Raw genomic sequence first — 27,011 nt, 5'->3', positions numbered from 1 at the left:
TCTTGGTAGGCTCAATGCAGTTGTTCTCGTAGCAGGTTGCAGAACTGTCACGTCTCTGTTCCCTGTCCCAGGCAAAGTGGAGTTGTCAGTCAGGAACTCCATGAAGAGTTTCTTCTTCTCCACTTGTAAGTGACCTTAGATTCTGGTTCGAGAGAAAGCTTGACATATTGGCTAGTGGTTTCTGTACCGTAGTTATAGCAAGTGAGCAGACAAACTCTGCTCTCTGACCTGTTTCAGACATTCCCCGTCTTTGGTATATTCCTTACAGCCATAGCCTTTGTTTCAGTGCCAGCAGGAAAGCAGGGTTATGTTGGGAGTTTCCTATCAGGGAGGTTTCTTGTCAGGAGACACAAAACTAAGGCACAAAAGATGGAAATGCTTTGAATTGGGGAAGGGTACGAGATAGGGCTGCCCCCTTTCACCTCTGCTCTTTGCTTTGGCTCTTGAGCCTCTGGCTCTCTGGATTAGGGGGGACCCCCGTATAAGGGGTCTTAATTGGTCAGTGGATTGGATGGATAAAATTTCCCTCTACACCGACGACAACTTACTCTACTTGGCCAGACCCTGGTTTTCTATTCACGGGGTATTGCATATTTTTGCCCACTTTCAAAAATACTCCTGGTACACTATTAATTGGGATAAATTATCTATGTTTTGAGCAGAGACCACCCGACTCTACCCGCAGGCTGTGACGCCAAAATAGTTAGACGGTTTTCAAGATCTAGGAATACATACCACGCCCAATCCTACAGTTTTCCATGATCGGAATCTCATACCTCCCCTACGTCGCCTTTGAGCTGACGTGCAACACTGGAAAACACTACCTTTTACACTATTGGGCAGAGCTACCCTCAATAAGATGATGGCACTTCCACTTTTCCTCCATGCCCTACAAAACACGCCCCATTTAGTTCCGCCTCATTACTTTCAATCAATTGACTCGGAGGTACGCGCCTTGCTTTGGAATAACGGCACCCCCAAATTGCCCTCGCCAAGCTCACAAAAAGCTGGCACGACAGTGGCATCACCCTGCCCGCCATTAGATCCTACTATTGGGCCTTGCAGTTCGTGGTCCTTAATCAGTAGGTGCATCCACCCTTTGCAGATCCTGCCTATAGGATGGATAGGCATTGAATATGCTACTTACCAGTATGCATCTGTTCTTGGCATGTAGGGCTGCTGACATTCATATCTGTGCATAGATCGCCGCCTAGTGTTGGGTCCGGATGTTTGCACGTTGTTGTCCTGGAAGAGTCTTCGAAGTATCCTTGGATAGGTGACTCCTCCCATGGACTACAGTGCGCATGGGCATCCTCTCCATCCTCAGATTGTTTTTCGCCATTGTGGCAGTGATGGAGTAGATACAGAAAGTGATGACCATGCTTGCAATAATTCTGAGAGCTGCAGCTGCGACAGGCGCCGGGGAGGAGGGAGGGCGATATGAATGTCAGCAGCCCTACATGCCAAGAACAGATGCATACTGGTAAGTAGCATATTCAGTTCGAGGCATGTGGGCTGCTGAATTCATATCTGTGCATAGAATACATAGCAGTGCCCTCTATTGGCGGCGGCTACCCGTGCCAGCTGCAGCGGTCTGAAAAAGTGTTTTGAGAACAGCCTGTCCTACAGCTGCCTGCTGTTTTGACTGCACATCTACGCAATAGTGTTTTGTAAATGTGTGTGTAGTGGACCATGTGGCTGCTCTGCATATATCATGCAGGGGAATATTTCCTAGGAAGGCCATGGAAGCCCCCAACTTGCGTGTTGAGTGGGCTCGTGGTGGAATAGTTAATGTGCGTTTTGCCTTTTGATAACAGATTTGAATACACTTAACTATCCATCTGGCTATCCCTGCTTTGGAGATGGCGTTACCTTTGTGGTGTGGGGCAAAGGCAACGAATAGTTGTTTTGTCTTCCTGAAGGGTTTAGTCCTGTCGATGTAGTACATGAGGGCCCTCCGTACATCTAGTGTATGTAATGCCCGCTCTGCAACAGTTTGTGGGTTTTGGAAGAAAACGGGCAGTTCAATAGTCTGGTTCATGTGGAACTGCGATATTACTTTGGGCATGAATTTGGGGTTGGTACGTAGTACGACCCTGTTGGCGTGAACCTGAATAAATGGCTCTTGAACGGTTAGTGCCTGGAGTTCACTAACTCTTCTTAGGGAAGTGATCGCTACCAGGAAGGCTACTTTCCAGGTAAGGAATTGAATCTCGCATGAGTGTAGAGGTTCAAAGGGTGGACCCATCAGGCGTGTGAGGACCAAGTTGAGGTTCCACATTGGAGCCGGTGGGTGACTAGGTGGAATGACTCGTTTGAGTCCTTCCAAGAATGCTTTGATGGCAGGCACTCTGAATAGAGAGAGGTGCTGCCTGGTTTGCAGATAGGCTGATATTGCGGTCAAATGGACACGTATAGAGGTGTACGCCAGATTGCATCGGTATAGGTGTAAGAGGTAACATATGATGTCGTGGATGGATGCGTCCAGCGGGTTAATGTCATTATTACCGCAATAAATGACGAACCTTTTCCATTTGGCTGCATAGCAAGCTCTTGTAGTGGGTCTCCTGGCCTCCTTGATGATGTCCATGCAGTCAGGTGGCAGATTGAGATAGCCAAACTCTAGGACTTCAGGAGCCAGATCGCCAGGTTCAGCTGTTGCGGATCTGGGTGCTGAACCTCTCCATGGTTCTGCGTCAAATGCGCGGGTTTGATCCGCAGCCTTTGATGCGGTACCACGGAAAGTTCGAGGAAGGTGGTGTACCACGGCTGGCGTGCCCACGTGGGAGCAACTAGGACGAGTGTCAGGGAGTGTTGTCGGAGTTTGCGAGCCACCAGCGGTATCAACGGTGCTGGGGGAAAAGCGTACGCAAATCTGCCGGACCAGTTCATCCATATCGCATTGCCCTGCGACTGCGGATGTGGGAATCTGGCGGCGAAGCTTTGGCATTTTGCGTTTTCGCTTGTCGCGAATAGGTCTATCTCTGGGTGACCCCACTGCTGGAAGTACGGTTGGAGTACTGATGGGTGTAACTCCCACTCGTGCATCTGGTGGCTGTGTCTGCTGAGCAGATCCGCCATCTGGTTGTCCTTGCCGGGGAGGTGTTCTGCCATGAGGAACATGTTCCTCTGAATGGCCCACTTCCACATGCTCTGAGCCAGATGAGACAACTGTGGAGAGTGTGTCCCTCCCTGTTTCTGTATGTAGTACATTGCGGTCATGTTGTCCGTCCGGATCAACACGACCTTGTTGCACAGATGTACTTTGAAAGCCTTCATGGCCAGGAAGATTGCCATCAGTTCCAGAAGGTTGATGTGCATCTTCTTCTGTTGTGTCGTCCATAGTCCCTGCACTGTGTAGTGTAGTACATGAGCTCCCCATCCCTGGAGAGACGCGTCCGCTGTCAGTACTATTTGTGGAACAGGCTCTTGGAACGGTCGCCCCTTGCAAAGGTTTTGTGGATTCCACCAATGCAGAGAGTTGTATGCCCGACCGCTCACCAACACTAGGTCTTTCAACTGTCCTTGAGCCTGATTCCACTGACGTGCTAGGCACTCCTGAAGTGGGCGCATATGTAATCTCGCGTGCGGGACTATGAAGATGCAGGAGGCCATCATGCCTATCAACTGCATAAACACTCGCGCTGGAAGCGAGTGATTGTGTTTGAACTTGGAGATCAGCAGTTGTATGCTGTTGATCCTCACTAAACTTGGCTGAGCTGAGGCCGCCAGAGTGTCTATAGTCGCGCCCAGGTACTGTTGTACGTGTGCGGGCTGGAGATGGGACTTTGGGTAATTTAGTGAGAATCCCAGACTGTGAAGAAGGTGAATGGTGCGGGACATATGGCTTGCACATTGCTGGGCCGACTTCGCTTGAACGAGCCAGTCGTCTAGGTAGGGGTAGACGTGTATATGCTGCCTCCGTAAGTGTGCTGCCACCGTAGCTAGGCACTTCGTGAAAACCCTGGGCGCTGTTGTCACGCCGAAGGGAAGGACTTTGAACTGATAGTGCTGCCCCTGAACAGTAAACCTGAGGTATTTTTTGTGTGAGGGGTGGATGGGTATGTGGAAGTACGCATCCTTGAGGTCCAGTGATGCTAGGAAGTCTCCCTGCTTGAGAAGCGGAAGGACTTGCTGTAGAGTGAGCATGTGAAAGTGCTCTGAAAGAATGTACTGGTTCAGGGGTCTCAGGTCTAATATAGGCCTGAGCGACCCGTCCTTTTTTGGAATTAAGAAGTAGAGGGAGTAAACCCCCGTGCCCTGCTCGTGGATGGGTACGAGCTCGATAGCGCCTTTTAGAAGCATACTTTCTACCTCTTGCTGTAAGAGCGTTAAGTGCTCTGAGGACATAGGACGGTTTCTTGGTGGTATTGTGGGTGGAGTGGAAGTTAACTCCAGACAGTAACCGTGTTTTATAATATCTTTGACCCACCTGTCCGTGGTGATGGAGATCCACGTGGACAGGAACCGTTGTAGCCTTCCCCCGACAGGTGTTATGTGGTCGGGAGGAAGGGAGAGGGCGTCACTGCTTGTTCTTGGGGGAGGACCTGGTGTTGCCGTAGCCACGTCCTCTGCCCTTGGTACTGGAGCCACGATAGCCACCTCGGGTGTTCTTATCGTAGGTGGTCTGCGTATTACCCTTGTTATATGTTTGTTGTGACCCCTGTCCTCTACCTGCCCCCTTGTTTCCGGGGCGACGAAAGGAGCCGCTCCGAAAGGACTGAGTTTGTAGGGCGCCCATGGACTTTGCAGTGTCCGTGTCCTTTTTTATCTTCTCGAGGGTGGTGTCAACCTCAGGTCCGAACAAAAAGTCGGGGTTGACGGGCTGATTAAGTATATTGTTTTGTACCTCAGGCTTGAATCCTGAGATACGTAGCCAGGCGTGACGTCGTAGGATGACGCTAGTGTTGATGGCCCTGGCAGCCGTGTCTGCAGCGTCTAGTGCACATTTAATGGCAGCATTTGTGAGTAGCTGTCCCTCTCTGATAAGGATTTCTGCACCTTCTTTGTAGGGGTCAGGGAGGTGCTGAAGAAGTTGCTCCAGTGTGTCATAGTGCGCTCTATCGTAGCGAGCGAGGAGCGCTTGAGTGTTAGCTATGCGCCATATGTTTGCAGCTTGTGCGGCAACTCGCTTGCCGGAGGTCTCTAGCACCTTGGACTCTTTGTCCGGGGGAGGAGCGTCACCCGTTGTCTGCGAGTGTGCCCTCTTGCGGGCATTCGCCACAACGATGGAGTCGAGTGGTAATTGGCCTCTGATGTAAGTAGGATCCCCAGGTGCTGATCTGTATTTTTTATCGATCCTGGGGTTTATCACCCGTGCCCTGGTGGGTTCCTTGAAAATGTCAGTGGCTGGCTTGAGGACCCCCTTCAACATTGGCAGAGTCTTTACATGTCTTTCTGAGGATGCAAAGGTGTCCATTAGAAAGTCATCTTCGATGATATCAGAGTGAAGCTGTACATCATGGTTGTTTGCCGCACGTTCAATCAGAGCGTTGAACGCCGCAGTATCCTCTGTGGGTGATGTTTTTGGCCCATATAGTTGTGTGTCCTGTGCATCAAGAGGTGCACTGGGGTCTGCAGGGTCGCCCCAAGTTTGGTCAGGGTCCTGCTGGTCATCAGGGTCCGTGTCCACATGGTAGGGGACTTGTTCATCCAAGTAGTCCCCCAATGCATCCGTGTCGGAGCGTGTGGGGGAGGCCCGGTGTGGATCCTGGTAGGGTGAATAGAAGGGTTCATACAGGAGAGGTTCTGAGTCCACAGGCAGCTTCCTCTTTAGCGGGATCCTGAAAGGCTCCAATGGCGGTTCCGAAGTTATCCTTCGGCCGTGGAGAATCATCCTGCCAGTGTCGGCGTCGATGACGTGTGACGGAGACGGCTCGACAGGTGTAACCGCAGTTTTGGTGACCTGTGTCCTGAGTTGAAACGCCTTCGGGATTGTGGGTGGAGGCAAGCCGAAGGTAATGCTGGTCGGCACCGACGAAACCGCCGGAGCCGAACCGGAACCCGACGGGTCCTGGAGGGCGTCCTTGGATCTGCAGCCTGGCATCGCGCCAGGCCGTACTCGGGGCGCCTTAGAGGTCGTGGCCCCCGCCAGGGTCGTCGAGGCGGCTGCAGATATCTTCTGCGCCCGTGGCGCATCGAGTCGAGGTGCGGAGATCACCGTCGACGTCTTCGACACGTGAGGTTTTGGTGTCGTCGAGGGAGTGCTGCGAGGCGTAGCAGGCGGGACGGCCCTCGGTGTCGGTGGCGTCGACGCCGGTAACCGGGCAGGTTTGTCGGCGCCGATGACCTTCTTCCGTTTGTCGACTCCCATGTCGCCCGTCTCGAGTTCGGCACCGAAGTCTCTCTTGGTGCGGTCGGTGCCGACCCGGTGCGCTGGCGTCGAAGGTGTTGAAGGCCTCGATCCGACTAGCGCCACTTTCAGTTTCGGTTTCGTAGGAACCTGAGCAGCTTTCGGTTTCGGTTTCGTGGAAGGGAAACCAGCTGGCTTAAGCGGTAATGGCTGCCGCTGAACGTCCGAGGCCGGGCCCGAGGGCGGGGCCGAAGGACTGCGTGATAGGTCTCGGGTAAGGCCCGAAGGCGATCCCTCGACCGGAGCCATAGTCTGTGGCGCTGGTGAAATTTCGGTCTGAACAGGTAGGCCTTGTTCATCATCGGAGCTACTCTCTTCGGCTCCTAAGGCCTCCTCGTCGTCTCCTACCTCGGTGTCGTCTTCACCTCTGTGGAAGAGTGACTCGTCGGCCTCGTCCGATCCGGGTTCGTGTTCGTGTTCGGAAACGGGACTGGAGGGTAAGACTTCTACTTCTTCGACGTCGTCAGCCTCGTCGAAGATGTCAGCTGGGGCCGGTGCCGCGTGCTGCGCTTCGAGCCTCGCCGCTCGACGATTCCGCAGAGTCTTCTTTGAACGGAACCGGGCACAGGCCATACATGTCGATTCGTCGTGGTCCGGCGAAAGGCATTTGTTGCACACCGGATGGACGTCGATGTGTGGGTACTTCGCATTGCATACCGGACACCTTTTGAATGGCGTCCTGGATTCCATCGTCGAAGTAGAGTCGATGGACAGGCAAATGCGAACAAAGTCGGTGCTGAAAGTTAGTAAACTAACAAAAAGTATCGAAACCCGATCGATAAACAGTACCGACGCGAACTAAAGGCCTTGTGGCCTCGACAAAAGTTTTTCCTAACTTGAGCTAAGATAGCACATCCGAACCCAATGGCGGAAAAAAACAATCTGAGGATGGAGAGGATGCCCATGCGCACTGTAGTCCATGGGAGGAGTCACCTATCCAAGGATACTTCGAAGACTCTTCCAGGACAACAACGTGCAAACATCCGGACCCAACACTAGGCGGCGATCTATGCACAGATATGAATTCAGCAGCCCACATGCCTCGAACAATATGCTTCTTGGTAATTACTTAAGGGCACTCTATGGTGGGGCGAGGCACGCGCCCAGACACGTCCCAACTTCCACCACAGTTCCCCTATGGCATAAGGCAACAGCTGCTCTTGGGTGGAAAGAAAGAATTGCGCAAGTCACTCCACTGCTTGAAGCTTATTATCTGGGCATGTTGCCAAAGCAGCCAGGGTTCAATAAATGGGACCCGATTGGCCTCTCGAGGGATGGGGACTTATGGGTGAAGGGTGGGGTGATCCCGTTAAGCGACCTGCAGACAGACTACCAATTGCAAGGAGGGGAGAAACCTTTCGCTACCTCCAGGCCCGTAGCACTTTACATAAAGCAATACCTAAAGGAACAGACCTGCTGGTCTCCTCGCCCTTAGAAGACAGGCTATTGAACGACTACCACCAAGAAAAAGCCATTTCATTGACTTACCGCAAAATCCCCAATAACACACCTGATACCCAGGACAGAAATCGTGCAAAATGGGTGGACGATGTAGGGGACATAAGAGAGGAGGACTGGTGGGAGGCCCTGGCCTCTCCCCGTGAGGTGGCGAACCGTTCTCGTTTCAAACTCATCCAACTTAAACTACTCCACAGAGCCTACTATACCAGCTCAGTACTTATTAAGATGGGTGTTCTAGACTCTCCGGCCTGTCCCCGAGGATGCGGCCACACCGGTACCTACCTACACCAATGGTGGGAATGCCCGATCCTCCAGAAGTACTGGGGAAAGGTTATATCTGCTTTGTCCCGAATATGTCATGCACCCATTGACGTCTCCCCCCAGCTTTGTCTTTTAAATATCTGTGAAGCTACGATTTGTCAAGAACTGAGAAGATGTGGATCTCTTTGGGCTGCATGGTGGCGACGCGCAATATTGCCAGAACATGGAAAGGAGTGGTCAAGGCAAGGTACACTGACTGGGAGTCCGACATGGACTGGTGTATGCAAGCGGAAAGGGTTATCTATGAGAGCAGGGGATGCCGGCGTAAATGGACAAGAATCTGGGGCCCTTGCAATGAGTAGAGGTTTGCTATGTACCCCTTTCAGCAATACTCCCCATTGGCAACTGATAATGAGGCTCTGTAATGTTTTGAAGACAATGGGAACTATGAAATATGTGATCCCATTGTAGACCCTGTAATACGATTTGTCTTTTACTGTACTAATATATTGCGATTACTGAAAAGTGTTGATGACTGCACTACACTGCAATTGTTTTGGTTTGTATTCTTATGTTGGTTTCTCCCCCCCCCCCCAATAAAAAAAGATTAAAAATTAAATAAAAAAAAGGAAGATGGAAAGGCTTCTCCAGTCAATTTCCCTCAACTTGCTGTGGGTAGGAAAATGCTAATTACCAGTATGCATCTGTTCTTGGCATGTAGAGCTGCAGATCCACACACTGTGCATAGATCGCCATCTGGTTTTGGGCCCGAATGTTTGCAGTTGTTTTTGTCTTGTTAAAGTCTTTGGAAGTCACGAGATAGGTGACTCCTCCTTTGGATGATAGTGCGCATGGGCATCGGCTCCATCTTCAGATTGTTTTTCGCGAGCAGGGAAATGGAGTTTTGTGAGAAACAGGAAAGATGCCCATGTATGCTGTATCTAAATAAGATAATACTGGAACAGATAAAAGGTAGCCGGGGAGGTGGGTGGGCGTGTGTGGATCTGCAGCTCTACATGCCAAGAACAGATGCATACTGGTAAGTAGCATCTTCCGTTCGAGGAATATGAGCTGCAGATCACACACTGTGCATAGATTGTATAGCAGTACCCCTCCTTAGCGGCGACCACCAGTATCTGTTGCAGTAGTTTGAAATAATGTTTTGAGTACAGCGTGGCCCACACTAGCTTGCTGCTTTGTTTGCACATCTACACAATAGTGCTTTGTGAATGTGTGCGGTGTAGACCATGTAGCTGATTTACATATGTAATCCACGGGAATGTTCCCTAAAAATGCCAATGAAGCCCCTATCTTTCGGGTAGAGTGGGATTTAGGGGGAATTGATAATGTACGTTTTGCTTTGTGATAGCAAATCTATGCATTTGACAATCTATCTTGCTATACCAGATTTTGATATGGGGTTGCCTTTATGTGGTGGTGAAAAAGACACGAAAAGTTGTTTTGTCTAGCGAAAAGGTTCTGTTCTGTCAATGTAATAAAGCAGTGCTCTTTTAACATCAAGAGTGTGAAGAGGTCTTTCTGCAACTGTTTGTGGTTGCGAGAAGAATACTGGCAACTCTACAGACTGGTTGAGGTGGAATGGAGAAATAACGTTAGGGAGGAATTTTGGATTGGTTTTGAGACATTTTGTTATGATGGAGTTGTAAAAAAGGTTCTTGAATAGTGAGTGCTTGTAGCTCACTGACTCATCTAAGGGAAGTAATGACCACTAGGAAAGCGACTTTCCATGTTAGAAATCGTAGCTCGCATGTGTGCAGAGGTTCAAAAGGAGGGCCCATTAGTCTTGTGAGAACTAGGTTTAAATTCCACACAGGTGAGGGTGGTACCCTGGGAGGAATAATTCTTTTAAGGCCTTCCATAAATGCTTCGATGGCAGGTACCCTGAATAGCGGCAAGTATTGTCTATTTTGTAAGTAGGCTGCTATGGCAGCAAGATGTAACCTAATAGATGTATACGCTAAGTTACACCTTTAGAGATGCAGTAGATAACCTATGATGTGTTGAATAGACCCATCTAGAGGATTGATGGTGTTGTTGTGACAATATATTACAAATCGTTTCCATTTGGCAGCGTAGCAGGGTCTAGTGGTGGGGCGTCTAGCTGCTTTGATAATGTTCATACAGTCAGGGGGAAGGTTAAGGTAACCGAACTCTAAGACCTCAGGAGCCAGATCACTAGATTGAGCTGTGCTGGGTCCGGGTGTCTGCTCTCTCCACGGTTCTGGGTTAAGAGGTGTGGGTAGAGGTATAGTTTTTAGTGCGGGACAACAGATAGTTCCAGTAATGTGGTGTACCACAGTTGTCTGGCCCATGTTGGAGCAACTAGGATGAGAGTTAGTGAATGTTGCTGTAGTTTGCGCACCACCAGTGGAATGAGTGGGAGAGGCGGAAAAGCGTATGCAAATCTGCCCGACCAATTCATCCATATCGCATTTCCTTTGGACAATGGGTGTGGCTATCTGGCGGCGAAGCTTGGGCATTTGGCGTTTTTGTGTGTGGCGAAGAGATCCATCTCTGGTTGTCCCCACATGTGGAAAAATGGTTGAAGAACTTGCGGATGAAGTTCCCACTCATGAATCTGTTGCGTCTGACGACTTAACAGATCGGCTATGTTGTTCTGGACTCCCGTGACATGTTGGGCTTGGAGGAAAATGTTCTGAGGAATAGCCCATCTCCATATGCTTTGCGCTAGTTGAAAGAGCTGTAGGGAGTGTGCCCCGCCTTGTTTCTTGTCATGTTGCAGGTGCGGACTAGGACAGCTTTGCCTGATGTTTGTTTCTGGAATGCCTTCAGGGCTAGGAAGATGGCTAGTAACTCCAGCTGACTGATGTGGAGTAACCTTTGTTGAGGCGTCCATTTGCCCTGCACTGTGTGATGTAATAGATGAGCTCCCCGGCCGGAGAGTGAAGCATCTGCTGTCAACACAATCTGTGGAACCCGCTCGATGAACGGGCGCCCTTTGGAAAGGTTTTTGGTGTTCCACCACTGCAGAGAGCGATGCGTGCGGTCGTCCACCAACACCAGATCTGTTAGCTGTCCTTGAGCCTGGTTCCACTGATGTGCCAGACATTCTTGCAGGGGACGCATCTGGAGTCTTGCGTGAGGTACTATGAATATGCAAGAGGCCATCATCCCCATCAACTGCATGAACACTCGAGCTGGAAGAGAGTGTTGCGGCTGAAATTTTGATATGAGGCTTTGCATGCTTGCTATCCTGGCTGCGCTGAGATATGGAAGTGCTTTGGAGGTGTTTATTGTGGCACCAAGGTACTGTTGAATGTGGGACGGTTGTAGGTGAGAATTTGCGTGGTTTATTGTACCCCAAGTCGTGGAGTAGTTGGATTGTGACGCGAGTGTGATGTACACACTGATGGTACGACTTGGCTTTTATGAGCCAGACGTCTAGGTATGGGAAGACGTGGATGTGTTGTCTTAGGTGGGCTGCAACTACCGCCAGACACTTGGTGAACACTCCGGGTGATGGGGTGACTCCGAATGGGAGGACCTTGCAATGGTAGTGATGACCGAGAGGTGTGAATGGGAATATGAAAAAAGGTGTCCTTGAGATCTAGAGTGGCAAGGAAATCCCCTTGAGAGAGAAGAGGAAGGACCTGTTGAAGCGTGACCATGTGAAAATGGTCTGAGTGTATGTACAGGTTTAAGGGCTGAGGTCTAAGATTGGTCTCAGAGAGCCATCCTTCAGGATGAGGAAGTACAGGGAGTAAACTCCTGTGTTTCGCTGATGCAGGGGGAACAGGTTCTATTGCATGTTTTTGTAGGAGGGAGATTACCTCCTGTTTTAGCAGCGCTAAATGCTCTGGTGACATTGGGTGCTGTTTGGGTGGTATGTTTGAGTGGGTAGAAGCGAGTTCTAGACAGTAACCTGATTGAACGACTTGTCTCACCCACCCATCTGTGGTGATGTTGTTCCAAACAGGCAGGAAGTGTAGCAGTCTTTCCTCTACCGGAGTGGAATGGTCCGGGGTGGGGGGGGTGGGGGAGGAGGAGGGAAGTCATTGGGTAGGGGTGAAGGCAGAGCAGGTATTGTTGGTCTTGCCTCTAGCCTCCTCTTTGGTAACCTCTGGAGAATGTGGTCTGGGTGGGAGCCTTGTAAGAGGTGGAGGGGTTGTCAGAGGAGTGGTGCCCTTGTAAGAGGAACAACGAACGAACGACTGGGAGCTTGCGATTGCAAGGCTCCCATTGATTTGGCTGTGTCAGTGTCGTTTTTCATCTTCTCTAGAGATGAATCCACAGCAGGGCCGAATAAGTGTTGGACAAATGGCTGGTTTAACACTGGTTTAAAACCTGAAATGCGTAGCCAAGCATGTCTATGCAGAAGAACGCTTGTGTTGATGGCGCGCGAGGCAGGGTCTGCCACGCCTAGAGAGCATCGAATGGTGGTGTTAGTAATGAGCATACCCTCCTGTACGAGGTCATTGGCCTTAGTTTTATATTTATCGGGAGGGTGCTGCAATAGGGTCTCTAGCTCATCGTAGTGTGCCCTATCGTACCTAGCTAACACGGCTTGAGTGTTGGCGATAAGCCATATGTTAGCTGCTTGTGACACTGTCCGTTTACCAGAGGCGTCCAGGAGGTTGAGCATCCCCTGACGTTTGAGAGTTGGCCCTCTTTCTGGCGTTGGAGACTACCAGGGATTCCAATTGTATGTGTCATTTAATGTTCACTGGGGCAGCTTTGTACTTTCTCTATTCTGGGGTTAATAACCCTAGCTCTGACAGGATCTTTAAACACCTAAGGTGCATGTTTGATGACCCCTTTTAACATAGGCATAATGGAGGTAGACTTTTGTGAGGTATCAAAAGCGTCCAATAGAAAATCCTCTTCCACAGGGTCTGTGTGTAAATCTACCCCATGGTATTGTGCGGCTCTGTGAAAGAGCTGATTAAAACCCATGGTGTCTTCTGGAGGGGAAGGCCTGGAGGGGTAGATGTCGTCCTGTGGAACATTAGGGACATCTGGTGTGTTGTAACCATCCCAGGGTCAGGGGTAGAAGGTGGCTCATCGTCTGCACTCTTTTCCCCCCCCCCCCCCGTGTCAGAGGTGTCATCTACTGGTGGAGGAGAGTGGTGTGGTGGGGGAGGTGGAGAAGGGACCCTGAGAGGAGATGTTGCAAGGTCTCATTTTTTAGGTGGTGGAGCCGGTGCAGGCGTCGATTTTTTCGGTTCTGAAGGCTTGCGCGGCACCGACTTTGGAGCCGTCTTGTCTTTGGGCTTGGAACCATGAGGTTTAATAGTCTCTTTGGGAGCCTGCGGAACCGGTTGTTTCTTCGGTTCCGAGGGTCTTTTGGGCTCCGAAGGTTGAGAGTCCGTACTTTTTGGGATCAGCTTTTTGCTCGGTTCGAGTCGAGTGGGCGGTGCCAGTAGATTTCGGTGCCGAGGGCTTTTTGGGAGTCGAGTGCTCTGATGTGGAGTCAGTAGTCGGCATGGAGGAGGAGGGCTGTTTCTTTTTCGGTGATGTGTCGGTACCGGCGGCAGGCTGACTCGAGCCCGAGTTGCCTGAAGGCTTAGTTGTAGAATTCTTTGCCGGGGCGTGCAAAGTACTCTCTCGATGTGCACCTGGGCCCGAAGGTGAAGGTGTGACAGAAGAGTTTTTTGATAAGGAAGGGAGAGGGGATGGGGGGGGGGGGGGGGGGGGGGGGTCGATGTCACTACTTACGACCCGCTGTCCAGGAGTGATCTCTTCCATGTCGGAGTCATCAGCTTCGGAAGCGCTGACAGGGCCTTCTTCGATACGCTCCTGTTCTGGCACACCGATGCCCTCCTGGAAGATGTCATCGGGAATAGCTGTCGACGAGAGAGCAATTTTTCTTCGAACTCAACGATCCTGAATGGTTTTATTGGAGCGGAAAGAGGCACAAGCTGGACAGTCTCTGGACTCATGCTCCGGTGAGAGGCAGAGGTTACAAACCTCATGAAGATCGGTGTGGGGAAACTTCGACCCACATTGAGGAAATTTCTTAAAGGGAGTCCTTTCCATGAGCCAGAAGCAAAGGCCCAGGCAGGCCCGAAGGCCTTCGTCGACGATCGGAATCGAGGACTTCGACGGAGAGATGCGGGATCGCAATCGAAACAATACTGAAGAAAAGGGTGAAGGATTGCGCGTCGAAAGTGAAATCGGTAACGGTACCGAACTGGAGCGCGAGAAACACATCCGAGCCCGATGGCAGAAAAAAAACCAATCTGAAGATGAAGCCAATGCCCATGCGCACTATTATCCAAAGGAAGAGTCACATATCTCGTGACTTCCAAAGAATTTTCCAAGACAAAAACAACTGCAAACATCCAGGCCCATCACCAGATGGCGATCTATGCACAGTGTGTGATCTGCAGCTCATATGCCTCGAACACATGGTTACGAAAGAATGGAGCAAGATGTGTTTTAAGGGTTGCCGAACACCTCAAAAGGACCTTAGTTTCCACTCCATGCCTTAGAGTCTGGTCCACTACAAAGGACTTCAGTAATGCATTGGAGGTACTCTGCAATTCATAAGGATGTGCTTGACCGGGAGTCAGAAGAATACGCCGAATGTTGGCGGGGGCACGTGTTCAGTTTGCCACCCTTTCCTCTCTCCGCTGTGTCAAGTGGGGAATGGGACCTTCTCTGTGCCACATTCAAGGAGCCTGCATACAACTTCATACGTGGACTGCTGAAACTGTACCCCTTCCCCGGCAATCCCTCTCTATACTCTGCCTGCATTGAATCAGCAAAATCTTTCACTCGGTTATGAGGAGTACCATAGAAATAGTCTCAAGGTCACCCACCCGTTATAGGCACTCTTGCCAGCTTCACAGGATGTAGCCCCTGCACTAAAGAACTGCAAAGCTGATCAGGAGTTCGAGCATAAATTGCTAGATGGTCACCAGTGTGCTAACAAACTATTGAAACATGGTTTCAAGTTCACACCTGCCCAGCTGTATCCTAGGAAATGCAAGCTTTGCCGACAACAGATATCAGCTTCATTACACCTGCTGCACATAACTGAAAGTAATGACTTGTTTCAATGAAGAATGTACCACGTTATACCTGTTCAACAAAATATTTTGTGAGCCATTACCAACAAAGGGTGACAAGTAGAAAAATAAAACGAATATTAACCGAGTTCAACAATGAGAGAAATTATTTTGATTCTAGCTCATATAATTGCAGGTGTCAAGTTTTTCACCCTCCAGATTGCAAACATGAGACCGATGAGTTCTACAGCATTTCTCAGATTATTGGAGTATTGCCAGAGGTGTATTAGTCAGGGCATGAACTCCGGGCTGTAATCCCAGAGATAATGCCCTCACTGTCATTATACTTGATTTTCTATATGGCACTGAAAACCAACACTAAATGTGGTAGCTGTGAGCATGTGGAAGGGAAAGCGCTTCAACAGTTAAACAGTTTTGAGGCCACGTGATAACAGTCATAGTATGCAAGTGCAAAAAAAGCTTGTACATTTGTAAAGCAGTTAAAGTTGCACTCAACGCTTAAAAAATTAATGCCCTCATAGGAAAATAGTTACTCAGTTTTAAAAGATTCCAACAAAGCAGTAGGTCATAGCTTTGGGAAACCAACATTAAACACTAAGTTACAAATAAAAATAAAATGAAGTAACAACATATTCTTAACAAAACATTCGAACACGCACCTCTTCATCATCATCATCATCATCATCCGTGATTTCCTGATCATCGTCTTCATTGTACTCTTCAGAGTACTGAGACTCCACATCAAATTCGATGCTAAACTGGTCAGATTCTGAATCACTTACTGATGGAGAATCAAGATTCTGAAGAAAATAAAGGACAAGAAATTGATATGTAAGCTGACAAAATATTTATATCAAATACTTTTTCTAAATTGTAACAAATGCTGGCTGTATTTAGGCAAAACACTTTATGGATTACAACTCCAATTAAAATGGAATAAAAGTTACACTGAAGACAGAGCTCTCTTCCAGATCTGTACACAACTTTTCTTTTTCATCATAAGATATTTTCTTGGCATCAACACAATGACTGTACTTCTGACAATTACATCAAAAGCATTCAGTCACCCTGAGTCCATGATAATACTATGCCCATTAAATCAGACTGTTGCATGGCTTACCTTCTATTTTCCTTCTGTGACGCTGGGTTGGGCATTCTCATCTGTTACTCTTTAATAGTGCATCCATGCACCCCAGATGTTTAGAAGTTAGAGTGGGCATCCTCGAGCCTCATTTTACTCTTTCCATAATTCTTTAATGGTCCAATCCTACCTCCTACTTTAGCTGGCTCAGCACCTCTTCTGCCTTCCACTTCTGCACAATATCACATTTTGGAATGACTAGGCTCAATCTCACAAACTAGAGGTGGCATCTACTAACACTCATATCATCTAGGACATTTAATGCTGCCATCTGTGGTGTGGACGTTATTGTGGCGCACATTATTTCTGAGAGGTCCATTGCAGAACCTCTGAATGACGGTGTATCCCCATAGTGTGTATATGAAGTCACCCTCTTAAGTTCTTAAAATCAGGCAGATGGGGTATTAATTCCTATGGTCGTAGTCTGTAGGTATGATGCAAATAATGAAATTAGATTGGGTCTGTTCACAAAGGTAAGTTACTATTTGTAATTTACAAGTGCAACTTTACTCTTACACTTTAAGTCATCTACTTTTGGTTATGCATAAAATCAGAGTATAAAGTTACTCAAAAGTGTAAACTTACACATCTTCATCCCTGAAAAAGGGGGTGGAACCTAACTCATGAATATAAATTACGAAATAAAAAATTGTTAAACAGTCTGGCAATACACATGGCCAAACCTGCTACTGCAACGTCCGCTAACAGAAAATAATGGAGACCGGGACTTACTTGTAAACCCCATAGGAAAGATTATTAATTTAAATTCAACTATTTAAGACACTTAAAAATGTATACAATTATAATTTAAGGTTGAAAAACTTATGAAGAGTACTTTTTTATATTTTAATAACTTTGCATTTTAAAATTAATGTGACAATAAATTGCATTAAAATAATAAATTATTTCAATTCTAAACGTCACTTGATTACCAATGGATAATTTAAAAAAATTACATTAGGGAATTTATTTTTAATTTAAACTTGAGAAAAATAATTTAAATTTAATACATTGTAAATAATTACAATTATTATTCAAACTTTCAGAACTGTGGCATTTTCTTTCATTGGTTCTACATTTAACTTACGTATCTAAAATATACATTAAAATATTTTGCAAACTTTTTCAAAGTTTAATAAATATCTTTACTTTTTCCTATACTTCACCATACAGAGATGTCCTACCTCCCCGGACTACTGAGATCTGTCCATGGCAAGTATAAAGTATTTTCCCTGTACTATACCATACAGTGATCTCCGAGCCAACTGCAAAGTCTCACAATTGTAAAAAAACAAAAAAAACAAAAAACGGAAGAGTAAAAAATTCTACAGCATTAAACTACATTTTAAAATAACTTTACTGAAAATATTTTAAATTACAACTATATTTCTACTGTGTAAATTAGAAAATATATTACCAGCTGAAGTATTTAAAAAAAGTGTATTATGAATTATTAAAAGGAGATGTTAAGGTGTAAACTCCCAGCGTAGGTTTGTTAATAGCATGTTAAAGTAAGTTTTGCGGTATTACAAAACGTACTACAAAATGCAGTTTGGGAAGATCACCACTTGAAGTGGGGGCATCAGCCTAGTCCAGTCAGTGTCTTCAAATAAACCAATGTCTGTCTTCCATGCCACCCTTAATGCTGGAACTGTCACTAGGGTGTGTATTGCCACCATTTCTATACCCTAGAGATCATCTTATCTAAAGTTGTTTAAGTGTGCATTTGGCCTTAAAGGGGTTAAAGTATGGTTTGAGTCTTGAAGTGTTGAGATATGGCTGCAATGGATGACCCAGTTGCTAATAGCAGATGAACTGGGAAGGATAGTGCCCAACTTCTGCTTGTATATCTGCAAAGATTCAGTTAATCTCAACATCCGTTCAGTTGAGGAAATCCTTGGATAGTCCCATATCTCAAATCGAGCCTGGGATGTCACCTGTGGGAGAACTTCACCCACCGATAACGGAGTTGCAGAAGTCAATCTACCAATCCATTCCATAGTGCCCAATGTATCCCTCAAAGCAGCTAGCACTATCTTTGATGCATGGGGACGTTCAGCATGCTGTCTGTCTTTTCAGAGTAAGTGAAGTAGATCACTGCCCTAGCATCTATAATTTGTTGCAGTATGCTGGGTCAAAATTCAGATCAACCAGCCAGTTGTTTATCAGACTGAGAAGAAAGGCCGGGTAACATGTCACAATATCTGCCACACCCAGACCACCATCGAAGGCTGACTTGCAATATTTGGCTTGGGATACTTTTGGTTAATTTCTATTTCAGGTAAATGCTGTAAGTAGGGAGTTTGTCTATAACAATGTGGTCTTGATCACATAATTTGCATACATGATCATTTGCTCAAAACAAAATTTATAGAAAGTAACGATGGACTAGGGTGGTCCGTGAAACAGCTCAAAATACTGTACAATGGTGTTGAGGCACAACAAATTTATCAATAATGATTGTACCTTTAGCATGATAACTGATGGACTTATAAATAATTACCTGCACAGATAATTGTAAAATTTGTCTGGCATGAATCCATCACATGGATGTAGAAAGAAGCCTAGGCAGAGTGCGGAGGGTTGCGAGTTATACACTGAAAGCGACACTGCCCACTACTAAAGGTGCAGAACCACAATCATATGCTGTGAATTCTGAGCAGATCAGTCAGATGGCCACATATCAAAAACAGTGTGGAGTCAGCCTGTAAGGGAAGTCCTACATTTTGTATAAGACCTTCAGGAGTATTACTATTTTTATTAAAGCTAGTCAGACAATTAAAGACAGGGGTAAGGAGGGCCAAAGTTGTAAATCGCTTTTCAGTTGATCATGTAGTGTAGTAAGCCTGTTTGAATATCGAAATGTGAGATCCAGATCCTAAGGTAATGATTCAAAGACCAGACTATCACCACAGGTAAACCGTAGGCTCCTTACCATTCTACCAACTTGGCTAGTCCCTGCATGGGAACAACCCTGAACTTGGAGCAGTTTACTTTGAGCCCTGCACATTTCCCAAGACAGTATTCCCTCTACATTGGTGCTGGATTAGTTCAGGTTGCCTATGTATGTTAATAGATGGTCATGTAACAACACCTAATTTCCTCGTCCTAGGCCATATATGAAGCCTTACAAATCATGGGCCTCTCTAACGCACTCCTTTAGTGGTTACATCGGTATGCAGTCTATTCCCGAGGGTCGTTACCACACATCCCTTTACTACACAGGTTAAGTACGCAACAGGGTTGTTTTGGTACTTTACATTGCAAGTAAGCAAAGGATGGGAGTAGTAAAATATTTTTATGGTTCAGGGATGTGCAAAAGTTCCTGTTCGCTCAATTGACCACAAACTTTTAGCTAGTTGAAGTGTGCACCCCAACCGTTGAGTGATGCATCCGTAGTGATTGTCACAGATGAAGTTGGGTTCCTGAAAGGTCTCACCTGTGCTATGCTGTTGGATGTCCACCATTGTATCTGTGCTTGCACCCTTTGTGTAACAACCACTAGATCCTCCCAACTTCCTGTGGATTGAGCTATTCCTGGAATGGGCGCATGTGTAGGCGAGCATGAGGGATAAGTGGGATACATGATGCCATCATGCCCATTAGTTTCATTACCTTCCTCACTGTCAGAGACTGATCCCTGTGGTAGAGGAATGTTTCGCGGTGGATAGCTTGTATCCTTTTTTTGTGTGGGGTAAGCCTTTGCGTTTGCTTTGTTCAGTCTTGCTCCTAGGCAGGTTTTCTCCATCAATATTTATTGGTGTACTAGATGATACATTGAGCTCTACTGAATGTGTGCTACTTTTCTGTCTAAAACCAATTACAAGATACTATTGAAACATTTATTTAAATGTATTAACTAACAAAGTTTTGCATCCAATCTTAATTTTGAATAAACTTATAAAATTTAATTTGGAATTCTGTCTCATGTAATTAGATTTGATTGGTTTGGATGAAGACGCAGATATTCCCGTTCCTACATATCGACCCTCTTAATTATTTTAATTTGAGCTTCAGCAGACTGCTTTCTTACATCAGGTTTGAAAGACATTCTCCTGCCAACTGAAAAAATCAAGAATGCCATCTCTCCAGAAATCCTGAACAGTTACTGCAATTGTTTCGAAACTATATATCCCCAACCTTTAAAGCTAACAGGAACTGGTCTATCCTTCTGAAAAAGTCAGTAAATGGGAACTCAAAAGATGATATACCTTAAATAGGTTTATTATACACTACTCTAGTATCCAGCAAATAAATAAAAATAAACTATTATCAGCAGGCTGCAAAAGTGAACAGAAATACCATAATATTTTCAAAACTGAGGAAGCTTAGATTCACCCAAAAAAAAAAAAAAATAGTTACTACCTGTAATTATGGTTTAGCAGCTTGAAACTCACATTCAAATGCACCTAGTAGTTGGGTATATAGGTGTATGGCCTTGTAAAAGTTTCTTGATTAGTGAGTGCCAGATGATATGACGCCAACTGTTTCCCCACAATGCCCTTGAACATACCGACCATGTTAAATTTCTTTTTCTTCCGCCACTTTTTCCTTCCACGAACCTCCTCGAAAGTGAGGCAGGAGGGTCGCATGTGAACCTAGAAGTTTCAAGATGCCCAACTATAATTACAGATAAGTAAGTTACTCATTTCTTTTGCAGCATAAAACCTCTTCTAGCTTTACACAGAACATGTTGCGGTATTACCTCCACTCGGAAGGTCAGTTGGAGGAGGGAGTGGAAGTATAACTGCTTGACCCATTACTTCATCCTGCAGCGACTCAGTCTATACAGTTGCGCCTTGTGAAGGTGTGTTCGGAGGACTGTGTGGTGGCCCTGCAGATTTTTTTCAGGGACACATTAGCTATAAGTGCCATAGTAGCTCCTTTCTCTTGTTGAATGCACCCTTGGTTTGGCGCACAAGGAATTATTAGCTAGTAAATACAATTTCAATAGTTTGAACAATCCATTTAGCATTAATATTGTTTGTTACTCAAGTCTCTAAAGCATGTGGAGAATGTCCTACAAAGAACTGATTGGACTTTCTGATGTCTTTGGTAACTTGTATGTAATGCCTAACTGCCCTCACGACATCCAAAATGTGCAGGGTCTCTCAGCGGAGTTTGATGGCTTCTGGGGGGAAAAAAAGCAGGTAGTAGGATTCACGAGAAAAGGAGATGTGATCTTGGTAGGAATTTTGGCTAAGTTCTCACAACTACCTTGTCCATGAACAGGTATGACTGTAACAAAACTCACTCTTCTTAATGAGGTAATGGTCACTAAATAGACTGTTTTTAGGTCTCAGCCTACCAGACAGCACAGCGGTCTCGATTGCTAAAGACATCTTGGGGACATTCAGAAAGCTGACCAAGGAATGCATTTCGCCTGTTGCTAACCATTGGCTTTGTAACTCACATTTCTTGCTTTTTATTTGCTGGCTTAATTTGCTTTAGGCTGTCCAGCTTGAGCTTGTCCCTCCTGTTGCCCAAACCTTGTTTACTGTATTCTTCCACAAACTCACTTTCTGTAAACAGGCCTTTAAATCTTGCTCCTATCTTGTCACATTTCCTATGCATTTCAAAGGCAGAGGTCAAATTTCAAACTCCCTCCTCCGTGGGGGCTTGGCGTTTACTTTTCTTGCTCTGACTTCACAGTGAGAATTTATGTTGAGTATCCATGTAGGAGGAGAGTGTGTAGGATGTTTTTTTTTTTTGCACACAAAAACAAATGAATTGTGTTGATGCATCAGAATTAATACAAATGAAGCAGATTTGTTTTCTAATTCTAAAGTGTGATGGAAATATATTTGAATACGATCAAAACACATCATTACCCCAAGTTATGAAGTTTGCACACATTGTGTGCAGTAAAATCGTATTTCGGTGCAAATGTAATGGTCATTTCAATTGAAAACGTGTTTTGTTGCCTGTAATGGCAGTGCACTACCACATCGTGCATACTACACACTACGCCACTCAATGTCCTTCCACTCTATGCCATGCCACTCCATTCTACAACACTCCACGGCATGTCTCTACGCTCTGCCACTCTAACACACTCTTCGAAACCCCCACTGGACTCCATGTCACTCCAATATATGCCACTCACTCCACACCATCCACTCACTCCAATTTACCCCACTATACTACAATATACTCCACTACCCCAATCTTTGCTCACTAACCCAATCTACCATGTTGAACAGCAGTCATACTGGCGTACACATTAGCAAGAACACATTGTAAAAGCCAATAGCTCTTGCATAGGCAAGAGCTATTGGGCTTTGCCAAAGCTTGTTAAAGTTAAGTGTTTTAGTGTGGCTTTGTGCATGGGATCAAAAAGGGCCTTCATTAACCATGCGAACACCAGACTAAGGTTCCACTGAGGGGTAGGTACTGTCCTCATAGGAAAAAGTATATTTGCTTGTTCTATGAATCTTTTCATTAAGGGAACAGTGAGGAATTGTTTTGCGTGCATTCATCTCACATAAGGAGCAATAGCTGACAAATTTACTCTCAGTAAAACATAAGAGTTTATATTGAGCGAGATGTGGGCGATATGGGACTATGGCAGTGTCATGAGGCAAAAAGGAATTGGAATGTATCTTTGCACTATGCTAAGTACCTGTTCCCCTTTAAGGGTGCATTGGCTTCAAGTGGATGGTTTCCTTACCTCTTGATAATATGTAATGTCGCTTTGGGTAAGTGTTGAAACTCAGCTACTTCAGGAACCACGGCCTAAACTGTGGATGCCCTGGATTGGAGTGAAAATTCCTGCCCTATTCCCGGCGAGTGTCCTTCTGTAATGGGATTTGGACACATTTTTGATCTGACAGTTGTGGTAGGTTTGAAAACCATGGCTGGCAAGGAAATGTTTGTGCTATCAGGATCATAGTCATGTTGGAGACACTTAACTTCTCTATAATTGTTGGAATCAATGGTATGGGGGGGGGGGGGGGGGGGGGGGGAGTGTACACAAGTATACTGTACCAACCGACTTACAGGACATTGACCAGAGACTGTAGTTGGTATTGTCTGGATGCGAGGACTAGCATTTTTTGTTTTCTGTTTGCAAAAAGGTCTACTTGAGCTATTCCCAGTGCTGGATGAGTGCGTCTGCTACAGTTTTAACTTCCAGTCATGAAAGCAGCTTGTTATAATGGCCCATTTCCAGATGGTCTGAAGCAGTTGGGACAGTGGGCCCGTTTGTTTCGGTAGAATAATACTGTTGTGTTGTCTGTTAGTATTTAAACTGTTTTGAGTTGTATTTGGCACTAAAATGTTTTCGGAAACTAGATGGTGAGGCATCTCTTATTTTTTTTGTCCTCATACATGGCATTCAATCGATGGCTGGAAATAACTAGGATGACCATTTCTGCACCTTCACCCAGATATATCGGAGAGCACTCTAAAGCAAAATCCGGGAACGATGTTTCTTTTTAAAGCATAAATGCTTTATTCAGCAAGTCCCCCGTCCCCCCCTGTTCCATACCCCGAAACGCTGACAGACGCGTTTCGCCGACTGGCTTTTTCAATGTCAGTTTCCTTATGATTACACAGTCACATTTAAACTTAGGTCTAATGTCACATGATAAAAAAGTAATAACATAGAAGATGGACTTTCAGCAACATTGTTCGTATATCCATGGCGGCCATCTTGTAGTGACAAGTATTTACAAAGTGATGTGCCTTACAATAATACAAACAATATGTTTAAGTGTTTAAAAATTTGGCAACAATGCAATCTGACAGATGTTTTCCTAATCAAGGAGATTATGGAGAGGAAAGCAGATGGTATATGGTGCTATTCAAAAAAAAGAATATATATATAACTGTCCGAACTCCAGCAGTGTTCAATATGCCTTAACCATTGGACAATTATAGCTCTTATTTTATGCATTAAAAAAGATCTCCTTTACTTATCAACACATTGAGGTCATATTCCGTATTGGTTTCCACATTTTGATTCGCTTAGATGAACCTTTATTACAATCTAATCTACTTGTCATGTGGTTCGATTGAAAGTGAACACAATTTAAATATTTCAAAGACTAATACACATTTAAAAGATCCCCCTGATGGGCAAAAGAAAGCTCTATAGACGTAAGCTCACTGCCAGCACAACTATTCAGGGAGATAAAAGAGAAATTTGCAATATCGGAAAATAATCAAATTAAAATACAGCAATCATGTGCAAATCTTGAAATCAAAATGGCCGACATAACAGCAAGATTGACAACAATGGAGACAGCTTTTGAGGAACTACAAGAGGAGGTAAAAAAATAACCAAAAGGAAATCAAAACATTAAAAATCAGTGAGAAAGAGACTAAGGATAAGTTAGAGGCGTTAGAAAACAACCTTAGACGCAACAATTTAAGGCTCTTAAATGTCCCGGAAGGCGTGGAGAAGGGGGACTTAAAAAACTTTGTGGTGACTATCATTAAGGAAGCCATGCCAGAATTTCAAACCTGGGACCTTGAACAAGATATACAGCGAGCACATAGAGCACCCTTTAGACGAGACCCGAAAAGGGATAAACCGAGAAAAATATTGGTGAATTTCCGTACCTATGTTATCAAAGAGGCAATTCTACTGGCAGCTCTTAAAGCGTGAGGCATCTGTTATGATGGGCTTTGGTAAGAGTGCTGTGAATATTCTCCCCTTTAACATGTTAGTTGTATGCCATCAGTTGATTTCATTGCTGACCTTGGTAGTTACAACTATCTTCCCAACTCCCTGTTGTCTGAGACTTTTGGATGCTAACCACTCCTAAAGTGTATAGCCTTTTGTTTGGAATGAGGTGAGAGCTAGATCCTATCATGCCTAATAACTTCCGGATTGTACCGACAGTCAAGAGCTTGTGACTTCTGATAAACATGGACCTGCCCTATGATTGCCTGTACTCTCTGCAGTAGGGTAAACTATTGCACTGGCTGTGTCAAGATCCACACCAAGAAAAGTGTTCCTTGTGTCCGAGATAGGAGAGGAATTTTCGCAATTTATAGTGAATCCTAGCTTGTGTAACACTGCTACCTCCATTGTGTGGTTTTGATGACAACGGTAGTACGGTAGTACGTGTTTGCCCTTAGTAACCACTCATCCAGGTTAAGGTAGACATGTAGGGTGTGTCTCCTCAGGTGTGCTGCCACCACCGCTAGTGTCTTTGTGTACCGCTCGGTGCAGATCTCATGTTGAATGGCAGCAGCTTCAACTGGCAATGTTCTCCTTGCATCAGACACCTTAGGTATAGTCTGCATGAGGTGTTTATGGGTTGTGAAATGCAATAGTCTTTGATATCTGCTGTTGCCAGGTAGTCTCCTTCCACCAATGGAAGGGCATCATGTAAAGTTATCCTTTACACTTTTACATTGCTATGTACCCGTTTACAAATCTCAGGTCTAGAACAGGTTGCATATTTATGTCCGGTTTGAAGACAAGAAAGTAAACACAACTGCCCTAGAGTTTCCACCCCCCGGTTTTCTTCTACCTCTGTTTTTCGTGTGGTTGCTGCTGCCAATGTTTAGATTCTGAGAGCTGGGTACCACCGGTTCTTCTCGGAAATGAGACAAAGTCCTCTATGAACTCATAGTGCAGATATGCGTATCTGTTAAACAGTGAATTAGAGTTGGCTATTCACCACTATATGGCAGGCTTCTCTTTCCATTTTCCTTCCTACTGTCTCTAGCCCCTTGATTTCTTTTACTGTCGGAGCCCCATGGACGCTGAAAACATAGCCTTTTTTCTTGCTGTGCTTACTATCAGTGAGTCTGCCTCAACTTATCCTTGGATATATATATTTGGATCTCTACCCTGCTTTACTATACTTGGTACCATGGGTATGGCTTTTTTCTCTCTCTACACAGAGTTTAAGGTTTCCAGGAGAAAACATGCCTTCCTCTTCTATTTCCATCTTCAATCTGAAAGAATCAGCTGCCTTCTTACCTACTCTGTGGTACATTGTGATGTCATCTGGGGAGTTGGCCTCAGGGGGTAGTGTCTGTTCCTCCCTATGGCGAGTCTACCTCAATATCCTCCAACAAAGTATCTTCCTCGTGTATGTGAAATCCCATGTCCACCAAGCCGATGTGTGGAAGGGGAATTTCTTCCCCCCGCCCCCAAAACACCTCCCCGCCCACCATCCCTTCCATGTGCTGGATTTTCAATAGCCAGCACCTTAGATTCTCTGTGAAGGGCCTATGTTTCCTACAATGATTTCTTTTTTTCCGAACTAGCCTTTCAAATTCCACCCCCAAATCTCTTTTCTTTCCCTCGACTAAGACAATGTCACAAGTTTTACTGTCTCTTTGGGACTTTCCTTTGAAGAGAGCCTGTCACTCCTTACCCTTTCACACTGGACTATAATCTGAAGTACAAGGTGATGCCCTTCAGTGCATCCTATACGGTACTCTTGTCTCGTCTGGAAGGAGTCTTGAGCTTCTCCAACTGCTGACTTTTTGGGAGGAGAGGGCTGAACTTTCTATGGTGTAGTCTCGCTCCAAGACTTGTGCTTAGGCATCTTAGGTGGCAGCCTAGGTGTTTTAACCTTGGACCCCTCTGATGCTTTCGGGCATGGGGCCACAATAGGTTTAGGGTCACCAGGAGTGGAGTGCCTTTAAGGTCTAGGTCTCTATGTTCTCATTAAGTTTTCTCTGCCTCAATGTCATCGGAGAATCCCATCTTTTATCAGTAAAGAACTCTAATGTTTTTCTAATTCTGACAACCTCACCATGTCGGTGGTAGACCTAGGAGCTAAAACAATCTTCGGTCTATGCACTAGAGTTTTTG

General features: G+C 45.8%; 1 protein-coding gene across 3 annotated transcripts in view; it reads right to left on the bottom strand.

Annotated features, from left to right (window-relative positions):
* Nucleotides 1-27,011, bottom strand: part of MDM2 (MDM2 proto-oncogene) — a 108,638-nt gene that overhangs the window by 50,673 nt on the left and 30,954 nt on the right. For all 3 annotated transcript variants that reach the window (XM_085653475.1, XM_085653478.1, XM_085653476.1), the window contains exon 9: nucleotides 15,747-15,887. In XM_085653475.1, the coding sequence (XP_085509601.1) occupies nucleotides 15,747-15,887 (141 nt within the window). The remainder of the gene's footprint in view (nucleotides 1-15,746; nucleotides 15,888-27,011) is intronic.

The sequence above is a fragment of the Triturus cristatus genome, chromosome 4_1 (genome assembly GCF_964204655.1).
Source record: "Triturus cristatus chromosome 4_1, aTriCri1.1, whole genome shotgun sequence".
NCBI lineage: Eukaryota > Metazoa > Chordata > Amphibia > Caudata > Salamandridae > Triturus > Triturus cristatus.
This window is presented reverse-complemented; position numbering and strand designations above follow the sequence as displayed.